Source organism: Periplaneta americana, chromosome 10 (genome assembly GCF_040183065.1).
Source record: "Periplaneta americana isolate PAMFEO1 chromosome 10, P.americana_PAMFEO1_priV1, whole genome shotgun sequence".
In the NCBI taxonomy this organism is placed as follows: Eukaryota; Metazoa; Arthropoda; class Insecta; order Blattodea; family Blattidae; genus Periplaneta; species Periplaneta americana.
The window spans coordinates 50,597,056-50,609,762 of record NC_091126.1 but is presented as its reverse complement, the minus strand read 5'-3'; the positions used below and the strand labels follow the sequence as shown (position 1 = coordinate 50,609,762).

The 12,707-nt window shown below is 38.8% G+C and overlaps 1 protein-coding gene across 3 annotated transcripts in view; it reads right to left on the bottom strand.

Moving 5' to 3' along the window:
* Gat (GABA transporter) overlaps positions 1-12,707 on the bottom strand; it is a 139,972-nt gene that overhangs the window by 29,947 nt on the left and 97,318 nt on the right. For all 3 annotated transcript variants that reach the window (XM_069837399.1, XM_069837400.1, XM_069837401.1), the window contains one exon: positions 2,949-3,388. In XM_069837399.1, coding sequence (XP_069693500.1) covers positions 2,949-3,351 — 403 coding nt within the window. In that variant the 5' untranslated portion in view covers positions 3,352-3,388. The remainder of the gene's footprint in view (positions 1-2,948; positions 3,389-12,707) is intronic.

The window sequence follows — 12,707 nt, the reverse complement described above, 5'->3', positions numbered from 1 at the left end:
AGAATATGTTTACAACATCAGTGCCAACTGTTCCAAGTGTTCCAACTGTTTCAACCTCTCATCTGCTTCGGGAACATGTTTCAAGGTCCTTGTTCAGTGTATTATGACAATTAAAGATGAAAGATGTTTTCGTAGGTTACTATTAAGGGTACAGTAAATAACTACAATTAAAAAAAATCGATTTTTAGTAAAAAAATTACGCATATAACCCTAGGAGAGTTTAATAACGATGACATTAGACGAAGATATTTTTCGCGGTATATTACCGGTAATAATTAACACTACGTGAGGGCACCATGAACATATTCTCCATCAATGGACAGCTAAAAATTAGGAGTTTTATTAGGGAATTTGATTCGTACAATTAAATTGCGCGATCCTTCATAGGCTACTGTTACACGAAGGCCGTGTGGAACTTTGATATTATGGTCCATATATCTACTTTCGATTGGCGGTCAATGATAACGCTACACATGGCCTTTGCAAACAACAAAGAAGAGGAAAACTGTTTAGAAACTGAACTGTTTATCTGTTGGAACCATGTGGAACGTTGAAGATATCACTGGAGCAGTGTAACAGTCTTTGGAACAGTTGGAACAGGTTATATCACGAAACTGTTTCGATACGAAACAGTTTCAATTGTGAAACAGTTTCAAATAAACTGTTCCGGCTTTTTTTTTTACCCATCTCTAGTTTGTACACTTGAATTCACATGCAAACAGTTTTGACTCCTCTCTCGAGGATAAACTTTGTTTCTTATTCCGTTTGTAGTCTGTAATTGTTTCTTTGTTATTCTTGTGTTCATTTTTGCTTTGGACTTTTTATCGATCCTTGGTTATATTTTTGTATCTGAATATTCACATTCTAGTCTTGTTACTTTCTTGTTTTATCATTTCCTTTGTTATCACTATTTTCTTTTTGACATTAAAATGTCTGAAAGAACCGGAAAGAAAGGAAGTTATGAACTAAGAACACTTACTCAAAGAAAAATAAAACAATTGGCCAAGGAATTACTATTAACTGCCAAACCCTGGATTTTTAATATGAACTTCGAGCATATTTTGAGCACGTATGGGATAACTGTGGCTTCTCATTCATATCAATAAAGTCTTGAAGTGACTGCAGCTGCTCTTACAATAAAGAAGAGCAGTAGAGTGTATATTTTCAAGGATAAATTCATTAAAAGAAGGATGAGTTGAAAATATTAAATTAGAAAGTTCAGAAAAGAATAAGAAGGAACTGTGAAGCGAGTCACAAATCTTAATGTTCGTCACCAAATTTACTCTCATTACGGTTAATATGGGATTCATTAATGACAGTGCTGAAAAATCTGGACTTCAAGTGAGCAAAATTGAATGACTGCCAGATCTTGATAGAACTTAAAGCATTACTAAATGCCTCTGACAGTTACTCCCACCGGTAAAGAAGAAATCTTCGAAGACATTGTGTGAATTTATGAGACGTGGGTGTGCAGGACATACAACAGAAAAACGCTGAAGTAATAACTAGATTAAAATCATATATACTGTGGCAAATTGAAAATGAAAGAAGACGTACAGTTTGCAAAGGCCTTTTTCACAACGCTCTCCAAATTTTTGGATCTAAGACTACTGGAGATTATCAAGACGAGATGAATAAACACAATCCTCAAATCATTCAAGGAAGGAATGCTCCCCAATCTGATGAAATCGGCAGTAGGATAATTTTGATGAACAACGTAAGGTAGGCCTACTATCCAAAATTTCAGAAGGAATTCCTACAATAGTCACAGACGTCAACGTAGTTACAGAGTGGTAAGGTGCTCCAGCACATTAGCCAGATCACCTATCACCTATGGAGGTAGAAATACATGCTTTCTTGACCTTGACACTACAATGAGGTGATGTGGTCAGCATCACGCTCTGATCGCCTTTTACTCCCGGGAAAGACCCGGTACTCAATTTGACAGGAGGGTGAGCGAAATTCGGAGCCGTTCTGGAAGATTTGGAAACGAGAAAAATTAACGTCACCAGCCGGGATTGAACCCAGGACCTTTCAGACCGTAGGCAATTTCTTTACCAACTGAATTACTCGGCCGCCAGTGTAAGCATAAGGATCATTAATTATAACATTGATGGATTGATAAACGAACAATTCACTTAATGATGCAGAACGGAGTTAACCAAAATGTGTTCTTGTTTAGAAAAATGTGTGTAATTTAAGGAAATATGTTTTATGATTTGAAATTATTGCCCTCTCACATTTCCGTTATTTAGACGGAGAAAATGGGGATGGATTGGCCACACTTTTCGCAAGGAAACTTTATTGAGAGAGAAGCTCTAAAATCAAATTTCTAAGGCAGTACAAGGAGAGGAAGACCAAAAACAAACTGGAGAAGTGCAGAGGACGAAATAAGGACAGGAACATCATGGAACGAGATAGGCAAAATCGTTCAGCTTTTGCTGAGGCCCTTTGCTTCAATAGGAGATACAGGAATTAGTTGTACTGTATTTTGAGAATTGTCAAAGAATAGTAATAATTTAATCGGTTATATTTCAACTGCAAAGTTATGTAGCGTCGATGAGACGGTATTTGTCGAGATGAGTCCGAGGATTCGCAGTGGGATTACCTGACATTCACATTATAGTTCGTGTAAACCTAAGAAAACCCAATCAGGTAATCATCCCAATCGAGACACTCGAATCCACGCCCGGAGTGCAGTCTGGGATCAATGGGCATATAAGGGATACTAATGGAAAGTAATTAGCATAAATTTTTTAACTGGTGACTGCACAAACCTGCAACATAGAAGCGACCATAGCACGAAGCAATGTTCATGGTCTATAGAGAAGAGAGTTGAATTTAGAAAAGCGATCTGAAGAGTACTTATTCTATCAAGTCAGATCATTTTGATTAGAATACTGAATCCGTTAAAATGAATTTTAATTATTATGGAATTCTTGAGGTACCTTTGAAGATTGGCGCGATGCGGAAGACACCGAGGCCTCCGATGGTGAGCATCTGGCCGAGGGCGAGCTCCATGAAGAACATGGGAATTCCGGCGAGGATGAGGGTAAGGAAATAGGGGATGAGGAAGGCACCGCCGCCGTTCTTGTAGCAGAGGTAGGGGAAGCGCCACACGTTGCCCAGGCCGATGGCCAGGCCCACGACCGACAGGATGAAGTCCAGCTTGCCGCCCCATGTTCCCCGCTCTGGGAGCAGATCGTCCTTCTTGCTCTTGGAGCCCCCGGCCCCAGCCCCGGCCCCGGCGCCGCCAGCTCCCGCTCCCGCGCTGCTGCCGCCGCACTGGTTCATCTCCAAGGAGAGCAAATGTTTCTCGTTGGCGAGGGGGCACTCCCGGGTCTCCGTCATCCTGTGGCCCAGTGGCTCATCCCAGCGCCCCGGCCCCCTGTGTGGCAATCAGGGACGAATTCATTTCACATTAGAATATGAGTGGTTACTTATTTTTATACCCATAACACATGTAATACAGAATTCAGAAGATTATTTACAAACAGCTACACACTAACTCTGGCAATTAAGCAAATATATTACTTTATTATATCTCTAAACAAAATAAAAATATTGATTTCTTAGCAGTTCAAATCTTAAGGATTCAATATAATGATACCAATAGTGCATACATTAATTGAGCAAGTGAGTCATCTACTGGGTGTTCAGTTCAAAGTGTGTCATGGCTCGCTGTATGCCGTCATGTGGCTAGCCGATGAGTCTAGAGAATTCAATCTTCCTACACTTCCGCAGAGGCGTATTACCTATGTGACAGAGAAGTTTCCTAGCAAGTACGGCGGTCATTCTGAAGAGTACTTACCGATACGTACGGTAACACCGGTAGTGGCAGGAATGTGAACTGTTTGGAAACATGTACTGAGGTGATTTTTTTTCTTACTGCCGGGATATGGGGAGAGGGTTAAGACGATTACTTACGTATTTGTTGATTTTAACTTCGACGGCCAACATGGACACGGAACAATTGATTTGTATTGTGGAATGTTGCCGTACGCAACCGATGATAACAAATACCCTGCGTACGACTTGCCCGCGCAAAACACAGTACGAAAGAGGTTATGGTAGCACACAGACCGTACAGACCGCCATCTGTTGCTACGACGTTCAAGTTATACCGTACACGTTCTCAAGTTCAGATTGAACGCCTTGATTAATAGGCAACTTCTCTGACATAAGAGCTGACACTCGCTTCAAATCGCTGACTCACAACAGTGACGTCATGACACACTTTGAAATGAACACCTAGTAGTAACAAAGTCCGCTACATCCATTTTATAAAATTTTACAGGAGAAAAAAAAAAAAAGAATTTTAACAACGACTTTTCTATAAACAGTTCCGTTACTCTGGCACCATAAAGTTACGACATAGACAAACATATACTGGAAATTTTAATTTGATAGAATTCTGATTTTTGGCGGGAAACACATTTTATTTTTGATGTAGCTGGCTTTGAACCCATCATTGTGGATTTAGCTGTTTTTGCAATGATGGAATGTAATTATGCACAAAATGTCAAACTATAATCCTTTATTAACTGCTTAATTATTTCAAGTTAAACAGCATTTGGATAATACAAACTTGTTCAATGCAAGTAATTAAATTTAAGAAAAAAGAAATACAAATTTATTTCTTTAAAACGCATAAAAATTAAATTGAATTATTCACAATATTTTTCATAGACTTCGAATTAATCAATTCTTTAATTAATTAACAAAAGTTGTTGTTAGTATAAACTACAATGTAATTTCTCTTATAATTCTACTGAAACGAAGATGCGCGCGAATCTGCATACGTGGATGTGGCTGACTCTGCACTTAACCGAGAACTTCAACCTTCAATTTAAACGGAATGATACCAATTTTGCTACTTAACTCTTCACAGGTATATAGAAAAACTTACAGAGGTCGCAAATACAGTATCAATTCAATTTGAAAAAAAAAAAGTGGATGTAGCTGACTTTGATACTAAAAGACGGTTGAAGTCACTTCGTAGGCTATTTGATTATACTAATATGTCCCATACAGCTCCCTTCTTTATTTAAAAGTTTCACCAATTTTAGACTAAATATTATCTCGTCTACACCATATTTGACTTTAAATGACACCAGTATTTTGTAAAAAAAAATTACATCCAAGAAAATTGAAAGCGTAAAACGTAAAATGAAAGTGTGTGAGTGTGTGTGTTACAGTCGTGGCACCAGTTCTTTTCTATCCTCTTTTCTACGACTTCTTTAACATTTCAATATACAGTACCGTAGTAAGTAAACTTGTGTCGGAGAACGTGAGGACTGGGCTAGCTATTATCCTAGATCATATATGTAACAGATAGGTCGGCCTTATAGGCTTTGACGTTAACAACTTTTGTCAGGTTTACTACGCTGCCATCTAGTTATTACATAAGGAGTCACGTCATAATTCCCATTTGAATTGCATTAGCGACTGTACTGCCATCTCGTGTTCGTTTACGGCGGACAGGTGGCGATCCTGGCGGTTGTTCTCTTCAAAGTGCTGCTGATTTTAACAAATCGATGAGTTATCTGTTACATATATGATCTAGGCTATTATATAAGAACCGATACTGCTACAGTATAACATTAAACCACAGTCTACTATATATAGTCACGAAGCTTGAGTTTTGAGGGTGCTAGAAACAATAGACTGTGCCGATACTATTTCGCATTGTCTGTAACGAGGCGATATTAGCGATCCTAGTGGTGAGCAGCTATCTAATGTTTGCATATTTACTACGTATTGAGCTTCGTGACTGTATATACTAGACTGTGATTAAACCCTAAGTACGTAATGCACTTCGTTAACTTTCACCTAGATGTTGTTGGAATGGAGGTAACAGTAACTAGTGATCATGATAATACAGAGTGAAAACAAAGTCTTTCCCTAATTATAAACGTGCATTATTATTATTATTATTATTATTATTATTATTATTATTATTACTGAAAAGATACGTTAGATACAGGGGTAAGGTTTTCACTAAATGATACTTCACCTTGAAAACTTTGTAAGCACATGTGCTCCATTTGTTGCCCGGAAAACGTCTAATCGATATCCGGTTTCATGTCATGTTTTCGCAAAAATCTCGCTTTTTCGACCTCCAAATCCGAACATTGTGTATATTGACTTTTCCGAAAGTGTGAAAAATTGTCTCATCAGAAAACGAAACTGCTTAAGGTGGCCATTGTGGCGTTCAATTCGTTCCATAATGTCCGCAGCAAATGCAGCAGTTCGTGGTCGGTCGTCTGGCAACAAACCTCGCATGATTTGCACTTTGTACTCGTGAAACTGCAGCTGTTTGTGCAACAGTCTGAGGTACGCCAAGTTCGTCAGGCATGACGCGTCAATTTTTTTCGACAGCGTTCAAAGCTGTGTGCACAGCATCTACAGTATCATCTGTCATTCCAGGTGCACCTCTTCTCTGGTTTCCAACACTGCCAGTGTTTTCACATACCCCCCTTTGATGGTCTTCACATATGATGGATTTTGTTCATAATCTCTCCGGATGCGTCACTGAACTGTAATGGGCTATCTCGTTTCGTGATACCACACAACGCACTGCGCTTTCTCGTGCATAACAGCCATTTTGATCCTGAACTGTGCTGTACTGCAGTTCTACAATTAAGAAAAGAAAATCCCACGATTCGGGTAATATAATTGACTTTAAGATATATTGATCATATACGGAGACTAAGAGGAAGGAAGAAAATAGGAAAAACTGGAGAATGCTCGGTTTGCAGTGAAAGACCTACCCTTGGGCAGAACCCTATGAATGAATGAACAATAAACCCGATACAAAGCTCCGAAATGTTGCATGTTTATTGAAAAAAATAAATTATGGTTTATTTAACGACGCTCGCAACTGCAGAGGTTATATCAGCGTCTCCAATGTGCCGGAATTTTGTCCGTAGGAGTTCTTTTTTACATGCCAGTAAATCATGTTTATTGATTTTCCAAAAATTGCAAAAATTAAAAATTTCTCGCATCACGTTGAATACCGTGAAAATCTGAAGCCATATTAATATGTATCCGATTCTTATAGCTTTGAGCAAGACCGAGTTTTCAAATATATTTTTTTCACTGGCGATTGTCAGTAGACAGTTTACAAGTGTAAAGCAGTGTCAGACGAAATAACAGGCCTTCTGCCATCTCGGACGTCATTGTGAAGGAGATACGCTGACGTCGTGAATGGGAGTTTCAGTTTATTATGCATTGATTACTTTGAATTATTTTGTATGAGTGCTGGTGTGCGTGCGTGGGAGCTGAGAACTGCCAACTTGGCTCCTAAAGCCTTGGTTTTTCTGAACCGACGCATGCGAGATGCGAAGTGCGAGGCCCGCCTCGCACAAATCCGGACTGCACGAGAGATAGTGAGTGGTTTCTGTAAATCCGAGGAGCGCAGACCTCGCATCTCGCAATTATAGAAACCACTCACTATCTCTTCTGCAGTCCGGATTTGTGCGAGGCGGGCCTCGCATCTCGCATCTCGCATTCGTCGGTTCAGAGAAACCAAAGCTTAACTTTCTTTGTTGTACATTCGGTCAGCAATTACCTATTAACGAGATTGGGGCGTATGTAACGATTAAAGTGTAACCTTAAAACGGAATCAATTATTATTAAATTATGGTTTATTTAACGACGCTCGCAACTGCCGAGGTTATATCAGCGTCGCCGGTGTGCCGGAATTTTGTCCCGCAAGAGTTTTTTACATGCCACTACTCTAAATCTAGTGACATTAACCTGTCGCATTTAAGCACACTTAAATGCCATCGACCTGGGCCAGGATCGAACCTGTAACCTCGGGCACAGAAGACCAGCGCTATACCAACTGCGCCACTCAGGTCGACAAAACTGAAGGAAAGTAATTCATACCATAAAATCCTGTCTAGGGCAGATATATTACCGTTGTTAGTGTATGTGTGTATGCGCGTGAGTGAGTGAGAGATTTACCACTAGTCCCTTTGGACCAATTCTATGGATTGGTAATTTGTTACGTTTGCCGTCGATCATCAGATCCGTAGACACTGCACAATTATAACAAGACTTCGAAATCTCTTGGTACTCTTCTGATCACTATGTTCGTTTATATGACTTTTAGATCGGTGATACGGAGGATTCAGCCATTTTTAGGTATCCAAGTAAGATACCTTACCCATCACTTTGTTGACATGAAAACGAGGGTAACTCCAACCTTTGAAGCGCTATGAGTTCCATTTACTTCACTTACTTACTTACGACTTTTAAGGAACCCGAAAGTTCATTTTCGCCCTCACATAAGCCCGCTATCTATCCCTATCCTAAGCAAGATACATCCAGTCCCTACCATCATATCCCACCTCTCTGAAATCCATTTTAATATTATCCTCCCATCTACGTCTTGGCCTCACAACTAACACTCTATATGCATTTCTGGATTCGCCCATACGTGCTACATGCCCTACCCATCTCAAATATCTAGATTTAATGTTTCTAATTATGTCACGTGAAGTTCTGCGTGCAGTTTTGCATTGTGTAACTTTCTCCATTCTCCTGTAACTTCATGCCTCTTAGCTCCAAATATTTTCCTAAGCGCCTTATTCTTAATCACTCTTAATATCTGTTCCTCTCTCAAAGTGAGATCTAAGTTTCACAACCATACAGAACGACCGGTAATATAACTGTTTTATACATTATAACCATTTACTTCACTAGCAATGGAAAATGTCCCAACTATATCTCTTCTGTCCCGGGCCATAACGTCGTGGTCTAAGACAGACTTGCAGAACTGGGCGACAATTGTGGCGTTGCGTCACTCATAGCATACGTCACTCACCCTTTCCTTCCATCCCCGCATCATTGACTTGGTAGGGGAAGGGATTTGTATTCAGTGTCTGTCTTATGTGATTGCGTACGGGCCACAGATACGTCATTCAACGCCGGTGGACCTTTAACGGGGAACCAACGCTTTCCCCATGCTTTCCACCCCTCTCTCGCCAGTTCTGTATCCCTGGTCTAAGGTATCATGCCTAGAATAGCGTTGGTTCGAGTACTCATAGTGAAAAAATTTCCTCATGAAATTTCGGCCAGTCTATGGGACCGGTATCCACCTAGCATCGTGATGAATTTTGGAAGCTATAATATGGGAATCCGGTTTCAGAAACCAACTACAACGGCTGAGAGGATCACCGTGCTGACCATATGTTACCTCTGAACTGGTTGTTTGGTCTTTTGCCTCTGCTGAGGCATGTGGATGTGAGGCTAGCAGAATTAAAATTTGTTCTGGCCAATATTAGAGGCAAAGTAAACAAAGCATTCAAAGTTGGGACGTGACATGCAAGCGGTGATTGGATAATACAATGGATTATAATATTATTCTGCAATATATTGTAGGCCTATTAAAATTTTAGTTTACTGTGGACTTGGTTGCAGCTCCAGATTATTGGCCACAATGAAAGATTTCCTAGTATGATTTTAATTTATTACATACAGGATGTGCAGAGCTGCGACTCCAGGCTGCGGCTATATGAGCTGTTCTGTCATGTCTATTGCTTTCTAAATCACAGTTTTGTTCTATTATAATGAAATGAAAGATACGGTAATCATTTGGAAGAATTTCAGAGCATTCACCAGAGGACAGGTTTCGCTCTTATAGAGCGACTGCCAAGAAAATCGTGTGTACATTTCCAATGAATCGAGTGTGGGAATGTTGTTTGTTGCTTAGTATGTATAACACTGGCTGAAGGGACGTCAAGGTTAGAGTATCAGTATACAGCCGACTTCCATCAATGCAGCAAACATCCTTAATTTATGATACGTTATATTTCTAAAGGAATACTGTACCCTGACATTCAGCAACCATCTGGTTCATCAATCCAGAATTTACTGAAAAGTGAAAGTGGCACAATTTTAAATAAAAAAGAAGGCATATGAATCGTGTTCTAACTGAAGAAAAATTCGATGACATAGGCTATAGGCCAGAACAATCTCCCACGAAATTGTTAGGAAAGTTAGCTCAACAATACACCGTGTCTCGCTTATAGGGATCGAGAAATAAGTGATAATTTCAAGCGTAAATAATGGTTTATTAACATGACTTTTTACATAACTTGATGTAAAAACTCTCCGAGTTTCGGAGAATGCTGAATGCAACTCGATGTATGCGCGTTGAGTTGCTCTGCGGACATCTAAACTGTATTCAACCTCCCGCCAATTGTTCTGTGGCATTTGTGGAGTCACTAGCGCAGCTGCATTTGTGATGCGTTGTCTTATTTCCTCCAAAGTGTTAGCTCTGCCTCTTTGGTACACAACATCCTTCACAAAGCCGCAGAAAAAAAGTCCAAATGGATCAGATTGGGTGACCTGATTGGCAGACAATGAGTTTTCGTCTTCCGATCCACCTACTCATGTACGACGAACACGGTGTTTTACTCGCGTAACAGATTTTTCTTCTCCTAGCCATAGCACAAACTAAACTTTCTGTTGTGGTGTCCACATGTTGACCATGGCGTGTTCTCCTACAAAATGGCGCCAGACTTGCTTTAGCAAAAAACAAACGAAAGTTACGCATGGAACTATTTTCAGACTTTGTTGCGTAAACTTGGACAGTTTTTCTATATTGTCAGATGTAAATCTCAACGATATCTTTATCTGGTTTTAAGTGGTGTGCATTTATTTATCGAACCCTCTAAGCGGGACACGGTGTATTATAATATTTAATAAAACTAAATGAAAATAAAAATGACAATGATGATGATGATGATGATAATAATAATAATAATAATAATAATAATAATAATAATAATAATAATATACAGAATAAGGAAATGTTATCCCATTAGGATTAAGAGGACATTATCTCGAAAAGCGACGAAATTGTTAAAGATAAACAATAGTCTTTCATAAATTGAATGACCGTGTGCCTAGGGTTTAATTCTATCAAGAGACGAAATCCAGGGCGTGTCTGGAAATATAATGAAATATAATGAAATGTACATTAGAAAGAATGGTCGACATTTTCAGAATTCATTGTAAGTTGGGTTAATAAATTAGATCCGTAATTTAAAGCATAATTCTCGAGAATTTTTGCCTAAACTGACGTACTGAATAACCGTGAAGTGGGCTGTTATTTGTCCATTATACTTTTCCAACGGCGCCATACCAAGCGAAACCTGTTTCCAGGCGTACACCCGTTATTATATAACGTGCCTCTGTTCTCTTTTAACAATATTTGGTTTTAGATATTTATATTTACACGTGCAATACAACATTACACATAAACACACAATATCATTTATTTGCTAATATAGATATGAGTGGCACAGTGCATATCTTCTTCAGCCTATAAATGGAGTAAGGTTTCCTTATTCCATATTATTATTATTATTATTATTATTATTATTAATATTATTATTATTATTATTATTATTATCATCATAATTTATTTTATTGAATTAAAAATATTCATCTCATCAACGAAGTATTGTTCCTTCAGAACCACACACATTTGAATAAGCTAATCACCCACAACATCGTCATGCAAATCGGATTGTTTTGTTTGTAGTGTCTTTCCGTATTATATTTTTTATTATGACACGATGCCTATTATGTGAACAATCGCTTATTTGAACAAAAATACAATTATCTTTGCCTCTAGTTCTCTTCTGTTATATTCGGTGAGTCCCTCTCGTGTCTACATTTTCTACATCTTATGTCGAATTGTCGAAACTGTGCTGCGTAACTTATCACAAATTGCAAACTCCCTACCTAACCAGAGTCTGCGAGCGGCTCGTCCGAGAACAGGGTGACTCCGTTACGGTTTCTCTACAGTCTATTCACCCAGTATATATATAGGCTACATATATAAATCCATACAGGCGAATTGGGAGTGTAACAGGTGCACTTCTTCCTGGCAGACATCTTCCACATTGTGGGTGTTCTCTTACTTCACCTTCTCGGTTAATATGGAAACGTAATCTACCAAGACACTTCCTGTTCGTCCGTTCCTGTAGCATCCGAATATCAAATTCAGGATTCAAGTATAATACAAAGTATAAGGAATCACATAAGTAAATAGGAGGTAAAAATATTGTAAATTGTGGCTCAATGGAGTAAACTTTTTGTTTGAAATGTCTCAAAGAATAACCCCCTGAAATGAATGACATTACTTACAGTTCACTCTGTATAGGCTGTTAGTCCTTAATAACTATTTGTATCAGATTCAGTCATTTTAATGATTTTAACTGCTCTAAATATAACAATGCTTTGGTGTGCTCATTTTCATTAATAAATGTATTTATTGATACAAATCACTCAGGAAAAACCTAATAATGTGAGTTAATGCAATTGCCTTTTTTATGAAACAGTTTGAAAATATTAATAAAATAATACCTAACTAGTTCGATTAATTAAAATGTGTCTCAGTGAAACGTACAGCAGAGTTCGTATAGGTCAGTTTCTGTCAGATGCGTTTCCAATTCACTGTGGGCTAAAGCAGGGAGATGCACTATCACCTTTACTTTTTAACTTCGCTCTAGAGTGTGCCATTAGGAAAGTCCAGGATAACAGAGAGGGTTTGGAATTGAACGGGTTACATCAGCTGCTTGTCTATGCGGATGACGTGAATATGTTAGGAGAAAATCCACAAACGATTAGGGAAAACAAGGGAATTTTACTGGAAGCAAGTAAAGAGATAGGTTTGGAAGTAAATC